Source organism: Dama dama, chromosome 8 (assembly GCF_033118175.1).
Source record: "Dama dama isolate Ldn47 chromosome 8, ASM3311817v1, whole genome shotgun sequence".
Lineage (NCBI taxonomy): Eukaryota > Metazoa > Chordata > Mammalia > Artiodactyla > Cervidae > Dama > Dama dama.
The window spans coordinates 48,806,094-48,825,028 of NC_083688.1; the positions used below are offsets into that span (position 1 = coordinate 48,806,094).

The 18,935-nt window shown below is 38.6% G+C and overlaps 1 protein-coding gene across 1 annotated transcript in view; it reads right to left on the minus strand.

Annotated features, from left to right (window-relative positions):
* Positions 1-18,935, minus strand: part of CCDC150 (coiled-coil domain containing 150) — a 94,114-nt gene that overhangs the window by 24,261 nt on the left and 50,918 nt on the right. The window contains exons 14-16 of the mRNA XM_061149097.1: positions 17,534-17,647; positions 10,606-10,689; positions 159-266 (exon numbers count right to left, since the gene is read on the minus strand). Of these exons, the coding sequence (XP_061005080.1) occupies positions 159-266; positions 10,606-10,689; positions 17,534-17,647 (306 nt within the window). The remainder of the gene's footprint in view (positions 1-158; positions 267-10,605; positions 10,690-17,533; positions 17,648-18,935) is intronic.

An 18,935-nucleotide genomic window follows, 5' to 3' on the forward strand; every position in this document is an offset into this window, starting at 1 on the left:
ACATAGAGGGTGTTTTAAAAAATGTCTGTTGCACAGTGAGAGCACAGTGAGAGAATATTCATCTGCCTGGGATTGTATGGTGAGGTGGGGACAAAGGCCTGTTTCTTAAAAGCTAATGAAAACATAAAAGCAATCTGTTTTGTAGCTATTAATCACACCTGAGCATATTTGCCTTCTAGTGCCTTATTCAACTTGCGTAGATGGTCATTCTGTGAACTGGTTTCAGTAAGAGAATGCAGTTGTTCTTCTAGCTGCTTAACTTTTGTCTAGAGGAAAAAAAATAGAAGAGCAATAAAATGAGCCTTGCTGATGAAATATACAGATATATACACTCAAAAAAAGTAAAAAACAAAACAAAAGCCAAGAATTTGGGGGGAAAAATCACAGCAAATTCTTAAGAAAGCAATCCTACATTTTCAATGACTCTATGTCAACTAAAATAGTTACTTTGACAAATAAAAGTAGGCCATAGCCATATACAAGTACTGAGATAACTTATTTGGTTTATAGCACTTATGGAAACTCCAAATTAACACGGTTCATGAACAGTGAGACTTTGTGGGCAATGTATTTCCATTTCTATTTCAAAGGAATTGTGGTATCTAGCACTCTGAAACCTGAGTATAAATAATTAGAATTGTCAGTATGTAAGGAGGAGACAGAATCTTGTGTTTTACCAACAGAGAATTACAAAAGCTGAATTAACAGAATTCTTATAGGCTGAATTATATTCAAAAACAAATTCATAAAGCTGACTATTCATATCTTTAAAGATGATGATTATTTGGGGGAAGGTGCATGTTAAGTTGTTCCCGTTGGTCCAACTCTGTGGGATCCTACAGACCTCCACCAGGCTCCTCTGTCCACGGGATTCTCCACAAGCAAGAATACTGGAGTGGGCTGCCATTTCTCCTCCAACCCAGAGACTGAATCCTAGTCTCTTACTTCTCCTGCATTAGCAGGCAGGGTCTTTACCACTAGTGCCACCTGGAAGCCCCACTTGGAGAAGTGAATCATTAATATTTATGTACAAATCTCCAAATTGTGTATTTCTCTATGTTTTCTTCCTTATTTCCAATCCTCTCATACAAATCAACATTACTGAGCCTATCTCTGAATCAGAAAAAGTTTCATCCAAAATTTTTAAGTAAATTTCTTCCTCTCTTGGAATCTTTTATTTCCCACCTGTGAAGGGCATACTCCTCTTGGTTGTAGCTACTGATCATTTTCAGGAACTGTTAAAATTTGAGGGCTAATATTAACTTTTTTTGGAAAGACTACATGAGAACACATTCTGTCTCAGGAAATCCCTCTTGTTCTATCAGCAGAATCCTCCTTTCTCTCATCTTTGCCTGTTTCTGTTTCTCTTTTCCACAGTGTACAGTATAAAACAACTTTACATATGGACATCACCAAATGGTCAATACTGAAGTCAGACTGATTACATTCTTTGTAGCCAAAGATGGAGAAGCTGTAGACAGTCACCATAAACAAGACCTGGAGCTGACTGTGGCTCACATCATTAGTGTCTCATAGCAAAATTTAGACCTAAAACAAAGTGGGAAAAAACACTAGGCCAGCCCAGGTATGACTTAAGTCAAATCCCCTATTAATACACAGCGGTGGTGATGAATAGATTCAAGGGGCTAGATCTAGTAAGCAGAGTACCTGAAGAACTATGGACAGAGGTCCATAATATTGTACAGAGGCATTGAACAAAACCATCCTAAAAGAAAAGCAAGAAGGCAAAGTCATTGTCTGAGGAGGATTTACAAATAGCTGAAGAGGAAGAGAAGTGAAAAGCAAGGGGGAAAGAGAAAGGTACACCCAACTGAATGCAGAGCTCCACAGAATACAAGGAGAGATAGAAGGCCTTCTTCAATGAACAACGCAAAGAAAAAGAGGAAAACAACAGAAGGGGAAAGACTAGAGATCTCTTCAAGAAAATTGGATATATCAAAGAAATATTTCATCCAAAAATGGGCACAACAAAGGACAGAAATGGTAAAGACCTAATAAAAGCAGAAGAGATCAAGAAGAGACGGAAAGAATACAGAGAACTGTACAAAAAAGATCTTAATGGCCCAGATAACCACAATGGTGTGGTCAGTCACCCAAAGCCAGAAAAAAACCTATAAACCTAGTGGAGGTGATCAAATTCCAGCAGAGCTTTAAGATGATGCTATCAAAGTGCTGCACTCAACATGTTAGCAAGTTTGGAAAACCAAGCAGTGGCCACAGGACTGGAAAAGGTCAATCCTCATCCCAATTCCCAAGAAAGGCAGTACTGAAGAATGTTCAAAACACTGGACAACTGCACTCATCTCTCATGCTAGTAAGGTTATGGCTCAAAATCCTACATGCTAGGATTCAGCATTGCGTGAACTGAGAACTTCCAGATGTCCAAGCTGGATATAGAAAAGACAGAGGAACCAGAGATCAAATTGCCAACATTTGCTGGATCATAGAAAAAGCAAGGGAATTCCAGAAAAACATTTACCTCTGTTTCATTGACAATACTAAAGCCTTTGACTGTGTGGATCATAACAAACTGTGGAAAACTCTTAAAGAGATGGGAATATCAGGTCATCTTATCTGTCTCCTGAGAAACCTATATGCTGGTCAAGAAGCCAAAGTGAGAACCCTGCATGGAACAACTGACTGGTTCAGGACTGAGAAAGGAGGATGACAGGGCTGTTTACTGTCACCTGTCTATTTAACTTACACACAGAGCACATCATATATGAGTTATGCCAGGCTGGGTGAGTTACAGGCTGGAAACAAGACTGCTGGGAGAAATATCAACAGCCTCAGATACGCGAACGATACCACCCTAGTGGCAGAAAGCAAAGAGGAACTAAAGAGTCTCTTGATGCGAGTGAAGGATGAGAGTGAAAAAGCCAGTTTAAAACTAAATATTAAAAAAACTTAAGATCATGGCATCTGGTCCCATCACTTCATGGCAATTAGAAGGGGAAAAAGTGGAAGCAGTGACAGATTTTCTCTTCTTGGGCTCCAAAATCACTGCGGACGGTAACCGCAGCCATGAAATTAAAGAAGCTTGGTCCTTGGAAGAAAAGCTATGACAAACCTAGACAGTGTATTCAAAAGCAGAGACATCACTTTGCTGACAAAGGTCCATATAGTCAAAGCTTGGGTTTTTCCAGTAAGACATGTGCAGATGTGAGAGCTGGACCATAAAGAACTCTGAATGCCAAAAAAGTTTATGCTTTCAAACTGTCATGATGCAGAAGACTCTTAACAGCCCTTGGACAGCAAGGGGATCAAACCAGTTGATCCTAAACTAAAGGACATTAACCCTGAATATTCACTGGAAGGACTAATGCTGAAGCTCAATACTTTGGGCCACCAAATGCGAACTGCTGACTAATTGGAAAACACCTTGATGCTGGGAAAGACTGAAGGCAGAAGGAGAAAAGGGTGACAGGATGAGATGGCTGGATGGCATCACCAATGCAGTGGACATGAACTTGGGCAAACTCTGGGAAATGGTGGGGCACAGGGAAGCCAGCATGCTGCCGTCCATGGGGTCATGAAGAGTAAACATGGGTTGGCCCTGAACAGCAACACAGTATAAAACACGTTGTGTGGCTCCCCGTTAAAACAGTATAAAACACATTGTGTGGCTCCCCGTTAAGCGGTTTCCACTTAAGGTTCAGAATTAGGATGGCTGCCTCTAAAGGTGTGTTTTGATGTAACAATTATTCTCATTTAGATTCATAACACTGTCATTCTACATTCTCTTATACAGACTGCTTTATAAACTTTCAGGAGAAATTTGAGAGAATCTAGTAAAATTCAATTTATGTACACCCTGAACGCATGGTAAGTCACTTCAGTCGTGTCAGGCTCTTTGTGACCCCGTGGACTGTAGCCCACCAGGCTCCTCTGTCCATCGGATTCTCCAGGCAAGAACACTGGAGGGCGTTGCCATTTCCTTCTCCAGGGGATCTTCCTGACCCAGGGATCGAACCTGTGTCTCTTATGTCTCCTGCACTGGCAGGCTACAACCCAGTAATTCTCCTAATAATTACAGTTAGAGACTCTTTGGATGTGAGTACAAAGACAAGTATAAGAATTTATCATACAAGCATTGTTTGTAAGCAACTGAAAACTGCCTAAATATCAATCAACATAAAGGATAAATACAGTTGGACATATTTAGACAGTGTGTAACAGTATACAGCACCAAGTAGCAAATCAAAATCAAGTTTGAATGGGAGGCAGCAGTTTCTGACAGTCTACATTAACACCTGAAACCCAGTATTTATATTATTAGTTTAAAAATGCAATCTCTTATCTAATATGGTTGATACGTAATATTTTAATTAATTATAATCCAATTGAGAGAAAACAAACTATTTTGATTATGTTTAGTATGCAGCTCTTTCTTTAGATTACCTGGCAAGAATAATGTATCATTTACAATAGCCAAGACATGAAAGCAACCAAAATGTCCATCAACAGATGAATAAAGAAAATGGTGCATGCATACACACACACACACACACACAATGCAATACTACTCAGTCATAAAAAGAGCAAAATAATGCCATTTGTAGCAACATGGATCACCCTAGAGATCAAACTAAGTGAAGTCAAACAGAAAAAGAAAAATAACATAGATATTTATATGTGGACTCTGAAATATGATATGAAAGTGAAAGTCACTTGGTTGTGTTCAACTCTTTGAGAACCCATGGACTGTAGCCTGCCAGGCTCCTTTGTCCATGGAATTATCCAGGCAAGAATACTGTAGTGGGTAGCCTTCCCCTTCTCCAAGGATCTTCCCAACTCAAGGATCGAACCCAGGTATCCCACATTGCAGGCAGGTTCTCTACCGTCTGAGCCAAATATGATATAAATGACATTATTTAGAAAACAGAAACAGACTCACAGGTATAAAAACATTAAAAAAAAAAACCAAACTTATGGTTACCAAAAGGGAAAGTGAAGGAGGTGGCTAAATTAGGAGTTTGGGATCGGAGGATGCAAGCTGTTGTGTATAAAAGAGATAAACAACAAGGTCCCACTGTATAGAAGAGGGAACTATATTCAGTATCTTGTAATAAAGTATAATGGAAAATAACATGAAAAAGAACATGCATGTATAACTGAATCACTCTGTTGCACACAGAAAGTAACACATGACTGTAAATTAACTGTATTTCAATTAAAAAGAGTAATTAATGTGCTATCCGGGCTTCCCTGGTGGCTCAGGCATAATGACTTAGCAACAACACTGCCACCACCAATATGCTATATAAGAGCACTTTCCCTTGGGCTGATGAGATCAGTATCTTTGTAGTGTTTCAGCACAAAGCTTGACATAAAAACACCAGTGGCTGATTCATATCAATGTATGACAAAACCCACTGAAATGTTGTGAAGTAATTAGCCTCCAACTAATAAAAAAAAAAAAAAACACCAGTGAATCAATAGCTTCAAAAGTGTTTCAGCTTTCAAAGACTATCAAAACACTTTGGCCCTTATTATAGGAATATAGGCAGAAAAAATGCACGTATTTTCCTTAAGATTATAAGGATAATCTCAAACATGTAACTGAGGTTTAAAATGTTAGATAAGTAACATCAGACTCACTAACAAACCTTAAAATGTAATCCACACCCAGAAAAGGTTTGGCTTCAAGTTGCCTATGAGTATTTGTGATTTTTCTCACACACATATACTTCATTTCTCCTGGGAAAGCTAAAAGAAGGTCAATATTCTGGGCCACAGCTTCTATGAGAACATTAGTTTCACAAAGGAGAAAGTTCTTTTGTGCCTGTAATAATCTAAATATCCAGCCTGTTACAGTCTTTTCTAGTGAGAAAGTAATTGAGAGAGATGTGTTTCCCCAGCTCACTTCATAGGTAAGATGAAACTCAAGAAAATTAAGACTTGTGCAAGATTACACAAGTATAGATTATACTTAAATGTATCATTGCCTCCAGAAAATATTAATTAAAAGCATGCAAATAGTGGTCAAACAGCTCTCCTGCTGTTTCTGAGCTGGATTAGGTCTGCTAACCCGATGGCTAAGTCCCTTGAATAGATAAGATTAACACTGAGGTGTGTGGCAAGCCTCTAGTGAGATTACTTATTCTATCAGCTCTATAGCTGCCAAGCCTAACCAGACATTGCTTCATAGCATTCAGTCCAGTGCTCAACTATGGCTGCACATTGGAATCACTGGGGAGTTTTAAAAAGTACTGAAGCCTATATAATGTACTCTTTGAGATTCTGATTTAATTGCTCTGGAGTGCAAGCCTTTTCATGGGGATTCTTCCCCTTTTATTTTGAAAATGTTTAAACATACAGACACCTGCCATCCAAATTTAACCATTCACATTCTTATACTCGCTTATCATATATCCATCTATCACTTCTTCTATGTATGTAAAAAACTAATTTTTTTTAATGATTCATTTGAAAGTAAATGGCAGACATCATACACTTCCCAGCATGAGGTGGTTTTAAAATTTCCCAGAGGACTCTACTGTGTAGCTGAAGCTAAGAACCATTAATTCAGACTTCAGTGTTTCTACCAAAGTTGGTTTAAGGCAGACTCAATCATATTAGTGGCAAGTTTCCTGCTCTGTGGATACTACAGAGGCAAAACCCACATTAAATTAAGGAACAGTGGAATTAAAGAACAGGGGATTAAAGAATCATCTTATGCACTCAAGTCAATTCCATTGCCTTGAGACCTAATTTCCAGGATTATTTCTTTTTAGGAATGTTAGAAAAATTCAGCAAAAAAGAAAACATATGTGATAAAAACCAAGATGGTGGAGTAGGACAACACTGAGCTCATCTACCCTTACAAATAAATCAAAACTACATCTGTATGTGGAGCAGCTCTCGTTAAAAACAAATGAACCTGGAGAAAGATGTCTACAACCAAGGCTGTAAAGAAAGACAAACACAGCTTGGTAGGAAGGGAGACTGTGATCAGGTCAGGATTTGTGCCCCTAGTAGAGACACAGAAAAAAAAGCGCTATCACAGGATCAGAGATCCTCCCTGGGGATTTGGGGGCTCATGCCACATATTAGGAATCCCAGTTCTGGGGACCAACACTGGAAAGATGAGTCCCATTAGCTGGTTTGAAAATCAGTGGGCCATACCAGAGAGTTGTAAGGAACAGACCCCACTCCTAAAGAGCACAGGCAGGCTTGCTTACTCCTAGGAACAAGGCAGAGGAAACCAACGGAAATTAGCCTGGGGCCAGGGGCCGAGCCCACACCAGACACCAGCTCCAGACCCTCTTGCTCTGGAGCAGCTCCCCACTAGGGCAAAGGCTGGCACTGTCAGGGCGAGTGAGCAACTGGGGGAGATGGAGCCGATCAAACCCAGCCCTGTGCCTGAAGAGGGGGAGGGTAACCACAACCAGGGTGTGTCCAAGTGGGGGCGGGGGCCGCCCCAGCCCGCAGGCTCCTGCTCCTCCCTCCTGCCCCAAAGCAGCTCCACACCAGTGAAGGCTGCTGCAGTGGGCGCGGGGCGGAGCGCACACAACGCCGCAGGGACCAGGGATGTATTGAGGCGTCTTTTGTTACCTGGACCTTACTGACCAGGGGCACTGCAACAAAATGGCAATGAGGGCACACTTTTCAATAATCACCTTACAAAGCAATGCATTAAATGCTCCAATCAAAAGATACAGGGTAGTTGACTGGATAAAAATCAAGACCCATTTATATGCTGTCTGCAAGAGACTCACCTCAGAGACACACACACACACACACAGTGAGAGGATGGAAAAACAGTTCGTGTAAATGGGAGAGGAAAAAAAGGTGAAGTAGCAGAATAGAGTAGACTTTAAAACAAAGTCTGTAACAAAAGACAAACAGCACTATATAAACAAAGGGATCCACAGAAGAATTGGATTGATGTTCACTAACATACATATATCTAAACAGCTACATCTAAATAGGAGCATCTAACTATATAAAGCCAATACTAACGGCCATAAAGGGAGAGAATGACAACAGGACAATCACAGTACAGGACTTTTAACACCCCTCTTGCATCAGCGCACAGATTTATCCAGAGAGTCCATGGGGTCGCAAAGAGCCGGACACGACTGAGTGAACTGTGCTTGGAAAACTGGACCACTAACTTATACCACTTATAAAAGTTAACTTGAAATGGATTAGACTTGAACGTAACACTTGAAACCATAAAACTCCTAGAAGAAAATATAGAACACACTTTGACATATATTATAGCAATCTTTCTTGGAATCTGTCTCTTAAGGAAAAGGAAACAAAAGCAAAAATAAACAAAGAGAGACATAATTGAGCTTGAAAGCCTTAGCACAGCAAAGAAAACCAGTGACAAAATGAAAAAACAACCTACGAGATAGGAGAAAATGCTTTCAAATGTTATGACTGATAAGTGGTTAATATTCTAACTATATAAACAGTTCATACAATTCAATATAAAAAATCCCAAACAACCAAATTTTTAAAATGATCAGAAAACCTGAATAGACATTTTCCCAGTGAAGACATACTGAGGGCCAACAAGCACATGAAAAGGTGCTCAACACTGCTTATCATCAGGGAAATGCAAATCGAAACCACAATGAGATATCACCTCACACCTGTCAGAATGTGACATCAAAAGACCACAAATAACAAACGTTGACAAGGATATGGAGAAAAGATAACCCGAGTGCAATGTTGGTGGGAATGTAAATTGTGATATAGTGGTGCCTCAAAAAACTAAAAGTAGAACTAACATACAATCTAGAAATTCCACCAGAGTATGTATGTTAAGAAAATGAAAATACTAATTCAAAAAGACATAGGCAGTGTTCAGAGCAGAACTATTTACAATAACCAAGATACAGAAGCAACCTAAAGGCCTATCAACAGACAATTGCATCAAGATATGGCACACACACAGACACACACACACAGACACACACAGAGACAGACACACACACACACAGACACACACAGACACAGACACACACAGACACAGACACATACACAGACACACAGAGACAGACACACACAGACACACAGACACACACACAGATACACACACAGACACACACACAGAGACACAGACACACACACACACAGACACACACACACACATACACAGAGACAGACACACACACACACAGAGAGACAGACACACACACACAGACACACACACAGACACACACACACACACAGACACACACAGACACAGAGAGACACACACACAGATACACACAGACACAGTCAGACACACACACACAGACACACACAGACACACACACAGTCAGACACACACAGACACACACACAGACAGACACACACACAGACACAGTCAGACACACACACAGACACACACACAGACACAGACACAGTCAGACACACACAGACACACACACAGACAGACACACACAGACACACACAGACACAGTCAGACACACACACACAGACACACACAGACACACACAGACACAGTCAGACACACACAGACACACACACAGACAGACACACACACAGACAGACAGACACACACACAGTCAGACACACACAGACACACACAGACACAGTCAGACACACACACACAGACACACACAGACACACACAGACACAGTCAGACACACACACAGACAGACACACACACAGACAGACAGACACACACACAGTCAGACACACACACAGACACAGACACACACACACAGCACACACACAGATACACACACACAGACAGACACACAGATACACAGACACACACAGACATACAGACAGATACACACACACACACAGATACACAGACACAGACAGACACAGACACAGACACACACACAGACACGAACACACACACACACACACAGAGCAGAGTATTACTCAGTCATAAAAAAGAATGAGATCTTGCCATTGCAATAATATGGATGGACCTGAAAGATGCTGTACTTAGTGAAATAAGTTAGACAAATAACTGTATGTTAGCACTTATATCTAAAACCTAAAGAATCTGAAGAATCAAAGGAATGAAAATAACAAAACAGAGACAGACCAATAAATACAGAGAATAAACTAGTGGTTTTCAGTGGGGAGAGGGATGGTAGGAGGGGCAAGACAGCAGTGAGGGATTAAGAGATACAAACTACCATGGATAAAATAAGCTATAAGAATCTGTTGTTCAGCACAGGAAATATTGCCAATATTTTATAATAACTTTAGAGTACAATCTATAAAAATACTGAATCACTGCTGTATACTCAAAGCTAACATAATACTGGAAATCAACAGAACTTCAATAAAAAGAGACAGAACATAGGCTTTCTACATTGGCAGCAAATGACTATGCATAAAATAATTATAATAAAGTTTCATTCTGTCACAGAATGAACCTTGGGATCACACTTTTAGGTTTCAGCATTATTTTATAAGTGTGTAAATAGAGGTCAGCTGGATTTGAATAAGGGACCAAGCTTACGGAGGTTTAAAAACTTGTCCAAAGTTACAGAATTGGTAAATGACCAAGCTAGGTCCTCTTCAAAGTCCAGCAATATTTAGCTTCACAACTGGCATTAGAAAATTAGAAAAAAAAAATCAGAAAATGAAATCTCATACCTGAAGTTTTCCCTTTTCATAGGCCAGTTTATTTTTACTGTCAGTAATTTTTCCCAAGACGTTTTCCACCTGTTGTTGGGCAAGCTAATAAAACAAACACAGGTATCAGTATCTCTAGACATAGAATAAGTAATCATTTTTCTTCTTAAATAAGCATTTATACCCTTACTATTTCCACAGTGATGAATCCAGGATTCATATTTATTTGCCCCTGCTGCCCCTTTGTCCTTCTTTAGGCAGCTGATCATAGTGTAATATGCAACACACGTGTGTGTGTTAGTTGCTCAGCTGTGTTCAACTCTTTGCAGCCCCATGGGCTGTAGTCCACCAGGTTCCTCTGTCTGTGGAATTCTCCAGACAAGAATACTGGAGTGGGTTGCCATGTCCTTCTCCAGGGGATCTTCCTGACCCAGGGATCAAACCCAGGTCTCTCTCCCACATTGCAGGCAGACTCTTTACTGTCTGAGCCACCCAGGAAGCCCTGCAACACACAGGGAAACTTCTAATGGAAGTATGAGTGCCTTAAGAGTCACAGAGTTTGTTTTTGTTTCCTAACTCTATTTTTGTTACATAAATTATCCCTTTGTAGTTGCGATCTAAGCCAGATGTGGATAGTTTTATTAGTGATTACAGATATGCAGTTTGAGGATTACATGCAGTCAGCCCTCTGTCTCCATAGGGTTCCATATCCACTAGTTCAACCAACTGCGGATGGAAAATATTCAGGAAAAAAATAATTTCCAGTTAGTTCCAAAAAGCAAAACTTGAATTTGCCACATATGGGCAACTGACAACTCCTTACAATAGCCTTGCATCATGCTAGGTATTATATGCAATCTAGAGATGATTTAAAGTATATGGAAGGATGTGTCTAGAATATATGCAAATATATCATTTTATATAAAAGACTCCAGTATCCACAGATTTTGGTATCTGTGGGGGTCCTGGAACTAATCCTCCATGGATACTGAGGGATAACTGTAGCTCCTTAAGAAAATAGTCACAACCACTTGGACAAGAGAAGACACTTCAGTTACCATAGTTAAAAGGCAGTGAGGAAAAAAAAACTGAAAAAGCAAAATAAATGCTTGTTGGAAACATTATTTGACAAAGTACCCAACACAATGTTACCTAGGACAAACATTACTGAAGCCTCTATATTTCATGAAATTACATATTTAATCATTAAAAACAGCTTTAATGATGACAGTTATTTTTTTCCTTTTTCCTCACCTTGTCAGAGGAAGTATAAAATAGATTCTCTTGATTACATTTTGGACCTTACTGGTATACTTGAGGAACACTACTAGTGATTGAAGATGGAAATTTTCACCTTCCACAATCAGTTTCACTGTTGTATCTTAATAACAGAAAACACTGATATTTGCCATTAAGTGAAAATCATCTTCATAAGTTCATGGTAGGGATAATACACACATTCTTAATCACATAGGCTAACTAGCTGCACTATGGATCATTAGCAGTTAATTTTGAGTTCAAAGTCTTGTCAATGTTGGTAAATATCCTATACTGACAAATCATTATTTCTGGCTTATATTTGCTTAATCTGTGAATAACAGAACAAGGCTCCTTTTTAGAATTTAAAGCCAAAGAATTTACATTCAACTTTAGGCAAGTTTTAAAGATAAAAACATATATATTAATTTATACAAGAGACGTTCCTCACTGTCTTCAACATAGCCAATCTGTGGTGCACTTTATTTCATCTTATATATTGTGAATATTTTCCAAATAAAAGTAAAAACACATTCCAAACTAGATTACTATATAACATGTAGCTCATTTTTTCCTCTGTTCAAATATTTTCATGATAGCATATAAGAGATCACATTAGTCTGAAGCACTGTCTTCTTCTTGGTAGTTGCCTCGACTAGAAGAATTAAGCCATTTCAGACATTCTAGACTAAAAAAAAAGATGGAAAAATTATAGTGACTAGTTCTACTATAAAATTATGTACATTAAATATAAAAATGCATACCCAATATTAGGGATCAGTGGGTTACTAACTAGTATGGCCATCCAGGCATTTGTCACATCAGATCAATATTTATTTCATACTTATTTATACATATTCATACTTTCAGTTTTTTAAAGTTTCACTTTTAATCACTGTGTGTTGCTCCCACCAAGGCAATTTTTTTTTAAAGCATTAAGACCAATTAAGTATCAGTTACAAAGTAACCTAACAGAAATGTAGACTGCTGGCAATAAACAGGAGGCTAGTAATGATATATTATCATAACATTAATTTTTTTTTTGTCTATGGAAGACATACCGTCCTCCTTTAACACAACATTTTAGAAACTATGATCTAAAAAATGTAAAATCATCCCACAAATGAACATTTGGGGCTATGTTTTGATCAAGTCTTCAGCAGAAAATATATCACAAGGATGGCCAATAACACTACAAAAACAAAGCTACACCATATAACTATTGAAATAAAAGCTTAACTATTTAAAATTTAAAATTCAGTTCCAAGTCCTATAAATCAAGGTGCCCAAAGTATTGCAAAGTGTAGATAAAGCTTATAAAAAATCAAGAGCTAGATTTAACCAAAAATGTGCTATTACACAGAAGAACACTCAAAAACATTCTGTGTTCCTGGTATGTTGAAGACTTTTATTTTTTTAAAAGAACTTGGACAGTCTGGGTCTCTTATACAAATTTTTTAAATAATGGCAACATTTTCTTCAATAAAATTTCCTTTTTTAGGCAAAGGCATAAATAATTCTATTAATCTTTTAAATAAACTTTAGAAATAATGTCCTCCGTTTTTGCTAACATAAGGTAGATGTTAAGGCAGTAATGTAAATTATCATTTAAACAGGCCCTATATTTAAGAAAATTGATGGGACACCAGAAATTAGAAAGAGACCATTTAAGTGAGTGAATATCTCAGATTCTGAGTTGTGGAATGCTGAACTCAAACTAAGGAACCAGAATGAATTTCTAACATTCATTAGATCACAGAAAAAGCCAGAGAATTCCAGAAAAACATCTATTTCTACTTCATTGACTATGTTAACGCCTTTAATTGTGTGGATCACAAAAAACTGGAGAATTTTTAAAGAGATGAGAATAGCAGACCACCTCACCTGCCTCCTAAGAAACCTACATGCAGGTCAAGAAGCAACAGTTAGAACTGGACATGAACAACGGACTGGTTCAAAATTGGGAAAGAAGTACGTCCAGGTTGCACATTGTCACCCTGTTTATTTAACTTATATGCAGAGTACATCATGCTACATGCCAGGCTGGATGAAGCACAAGCTGGCATCAAGATTGCCAGGAGAAATATCAATAACTTCAGATATGCAGATAACACCACCCTTAGGGCAGAAAGCAAAGAGGAACTAAAAAGCCACTTGATGAAAGTGAAAGAGGAGAGTGAACAAGTTGGCTTTAAACTCAATATTCAGAAAACCAAGATCATGGCATCTGGTCCCCTCACTTCATGGCAAATAGATGGGGAAACAATGAAAACAGTGACACACTTTATTTTCTTGAGCTCCAAAATCACTGCAGATGGTGACTGCAGCCATGAAAATAAAAGACACTTGCTCCTTGGAAGAAAAGCTATGACCAACCTAGACAGCATATTAAAAAGAAGAGAAATCACTTGGCCGACAAAGGTCTGTATAGTTAAAGCTATGGTTTTTCCAATAGTCATGTATGGATGTGCGAGCTGGACAATAAAATAAGGCTGAATGCCAAAGAAGCAATGCCTTTGAACTGTGGTGTTGGAGAAGACTCTTCAGAGTCCCATGGACAGCAAGGAGATCAAACCAGTTAATTCTAAAGGAAATCAACCCTGAATACTCATTGGAAGGACTGATGCTGAAGCCGAAGCTCCAATACTTGGCCACCTGATGTGAAGAGCCAACTCATTGGAAAAGACCCTGATGCTGGGAAAGACTGACGGCAGGAGGAGAAGGGGGTGACAGAGGATGAGATGGTTGGATGGCATCACCGACTCAGTGGATAAGAGGTTGAGCAAACTCTTGGGAGAGAGTGAAGGACAGGGAAGCCTGGCATGCTGAAGGTCATGGGATCACAAACAGACATGACTTAGCGACTGAACAACAACAACAAAGCTATTTTACAAGCAGACAGGTAAGTAAGAATTTTATCCTGTTAACAACCAGTATGACATGGGCCCATGCAGATGGAACCGATTCTGTCACCCTCACAAGTGTACACTGACTAAATGTCATCCGAGTTTTAGGAACTAATATATTTAATACATTGTTTAATTTCAAGTCATTAAAATCCTAGTTGTATATGGAAATAATTCTGTTTCTTTCTGGAGCTACCACTTGAAAATGTATGTTTAAAATACCAACAAAAAGTGAGGAGACTAGTCATTTAATTTGAACCCAGAACAGTAAACTTCCCACATTTGGATCTTTTCTCACTGTGGTTCCCTTCATGATGGCCTGTGGTAATGGACTTAACTTACGCCGTCATTCATAGGAACTCACTTGTGGTTGTCAAAGGGGCCTCACTTGTGGTTGTCAAAGGGGCATAGGGAGCGTGTGAGGGATGGAGGGGAGTTTGGGGTTAGCTGATACACGCTACTATATACAGGACGGATAAACACCAAGGTCCTACTGTACACCACAGGAGCTATATTCAACATTCTGTCATAAACCGTAGTTTGGAAAAGAATAGGAAAAAGAATACATGTATGTAAAATGGAATCACTTTACTGTGTGGCAGAAATTAACATTACAAATCAACTATACTTCAATAAAATTTTTTAAAAATTACAGTCACCAAAGGCTGAAATGGCAAACACAAACCTAACATAAGGAAGTGTGAGAAAAACCAAGCATGGTGTTTACACAGGGATGCTGTATGCTGGCCCTGTGACTGGTACTTTACTCACAATATCACACCTGAGTCTCAGTCTGGCAAGATACACATGACCCTCCTTGTATTCTACCCAGCCAAGGTTTCTTAAACACCTATTACATACGGGCACTATGCTAGGCCAGGGAGCACAGCGATAAGTAACTATTCTTACACTGTAAGAGCAGGAAAGCAGAGGCATGAAACAGGTCAGTTTCTAACTTAGAAGTGACAGTAACTGTTTTAATGAGCATGCACAGCAGGCTCTGGGAACCCTCAGGGGAGTTCCACAGCGAAGATCCCCTTGGCACTGAGGGCCACGGAGGTTAAGAACCTGTCCAGGTCACACAGTAAATGAAGCCATGGGTTAAAACTGGATCTGAATTTAAATCTATGGTGTGGCATATAAGACACACCCTCATATGCACATCTCCAAAATAAGAGGTTATGCTAGAGGGTAGTTTTTATTGAGGATTAAGTGTTAATTTTTAAAGAACAAAAATATACTGCGAGCAAAGAATGGCAATAGGTTTAATGATATTGCTCAGATTGAAAAAAAAAAAAAGTCGTAAAATCTCGACCTCTTTCCTCAAGACTCATTACAGCCAATTTCAACACTTCCAGGCAGGCCTGGTTAGCGATTATGCAGAGACATGTAAACTGGAATTGAGGTATGGGTAATTACTGCGAGACCTTAATCAAGAGGTGTGGTGAGCAGGCAAGAATCAACACTGACCAAGTGACCTGCAAGATCTGTCAAAGTCACTAAAAGGATAAGGCCACAGGTCTGCTCCCTGGCAGTCCAGGCATGAAAGCCATGCACACTGAGAGACAAACCTGGTGGGTAGATACGCCCAGCTGAGGTCTGGCCAAAAGCAAAGGACAACGACAAATCTTTAATTTTGAGGGAGGGAGGGCTGGCCTGAGATAATACCAGGATTTAGAGCTAATGCACCCTGTTGCTCTGAAAGGAACTTAACAGGCTTTTTCCAGGGATAGTTGAGATACTAAGAATTCAAATAAAAGTTAAAAATGTGCTACATGCTTTACATGTATTAACTTACTTAATCTCAACAACCTCCTAATAATAGTATTATCCCCATTTTGACAGATTAAGAAACTCAGGTTCAGAAAGGTTAAGGATCACACCCAAGGTCGCAGCCAAAATTGAAACACAAATAGTCTGGCTCCAGAGGCATGAAAACTAACAGGATTTAGATTTAGTTTCTGTAATTTTTCATAGTTGAAGTAATGAGCAGCTTATGACAGAGCTTGGAGGAATTTAGCTCAGATTAAGACAGACTTCACACCTTCTTTGGAATTCTGAAAGCTGAATTACATACTATAAAAGAAACAGATAATCCTTAAGTATTCAAAAGCACACAGAAAACTTACTAGCTGTTAGTAAACAGAACAATCTCTTTAAGTCTCCTTCACCTGGAGATGTTGTAAGACTTATGTTTATTTGTAATGACTTCCCTGGTAGCTCAGATGGTGAAGGGTCTGCCTGCAATGCGGGAGACCGGGTTCAATCCCTGGGTGGGGAAGATCCCCTGGAGAGTCCAAAGGACGGAGGAACCTGGCGGGCTACAGTCCATGGGGTCACAAAGAGTCAAACACAACCAGTGACTTCACTTTCACTTTCTTTTTCATTATTTATTTGCAATGTAATAACCTTGTCAAACAGCTTTAAGAAATCTAACTTACTACTGATTTCCCAACAGAACTGTCGGGGGGAAGAATACAAGTTTCTTTCTCACAATTTATGGAAAAGAAATTATTTTAAAATGTTAGAAACACTGGTACTTTTCATCATTACAGATCATCTGTGTAGGCAGGTGTTTAACAGCTGCTTTCAATCCTCGTTCTCCTAAATCTATTGCCTGAATACTGCAGGGCTCTCTGACATACTTGGCCTGCTAAGTTATTTAGGACATGTGATAATATCATCAAAACACAAACAAATGAAGAAACCCATCCCCTAATTATCCTGATTTGTAAAAAACTCTTTAGTTATTAATTCCTACTTTAGACTGACCTTTTTATACCCACCCAATGGTAATCAGAAGATGCTTGCTCAAGTTCTAGGGAAGCAATCTTATCTGTCAGCTGCTTATTCTTTTCCTCTAGAGTCTGCACGTTGCAGGTTAATACATTTATGTCTACCTTTGAAAAACAAAGGGAGAAAAGAAATCTATGCAGATCCAAAAATAATATCTTGTCTTTAAAATGACATTTTTAACCATAAAATAAATGGTATCTTATGAACACGTTCCCCTGCTTTTCTAGTTGTCTTTAGCAGGTGGGTTATAACAAACTGCATAGCGTGCATTTACCAGAAGTCCTTCTTATTTAAATATTAACTTGTGTACTTATTTAAATATTAACTCAAGCATATAAATACAGATGTAAAAATAAATCCTCCAAAAAATATTAGCAAAATGAACCCAGCAATACATACAAGGATAACAAATCAGGACTAAGTGAAGTTTATCCTGGTAATACAAAGCATGTTCAACATTCAAAATTAATTAGTATAATTCACACCAATAGACTGTAGAAGAAAATTCATATAACCATCTTAACAGATAAAGGAAAAGCATTTCACAAAATTCTTATTAATTTATGATAAAAACCTAGTAACCCAGAAACAAAAGGGAATCATCTCTACCTGATAAAGTATACCTATAAAAAACCTACAGCTAATACCAGTATTGGTGGAAGACTGTTTTCCCCTAAGATCAGGAAAAAGGCAAGGACATTTGCTCTTGCCATTTCTATTCAACATCAAACAGGAGGGCTTAGTTGGTGCAATTAGGTAAGAAAAAGTAACAAAAGACATGGAAACGGGGAGAAATAAAACTGTCTCTACTTACAACAGACACGAGTTTCTATATTCCAAAAAGATCTACAAAAAAGGTGCCTGAGTAAGAGTTTCAGTAAGGTTGACGGTCACAAGGTCAAATCAACTGCATTTCTATATATTAGAAAAGAAACTGGAAATTCTCTATTTCTTTAAGGTTCCATTTATAACATTATCAAAATCCATGAAATTTTTAGGTAAAAATCTAATTTAAAAAATCCAATATTTGACATGCTGAAAATTACAGAATACTGACAAGATAAATCAAAAACCTAAATAAAATGGAGAGATATATTGTGTTCCTGTATGAGAAGATTCAATATTGCTAAGATTTCAATTCTATCTCAGTTTAAACCGTGTGGGGTAATATTACCAGTGTCCATCCTTTCGTGGGGTCTGGATTGTGAGGCTATAAAAATCACCCTACAAAAAATATTAAGGGGCAGTCTTCAAGATGAAATAAAAGGGCATTACATGATAACTGGAATCTACACAAAGAAATAAAGGGTACCAGCAAATGTAGCAATATATAGGTACAACATACAGCTGTTTTTGCTTGTAACTCTGTTACCTATAAATAAAAAATATATA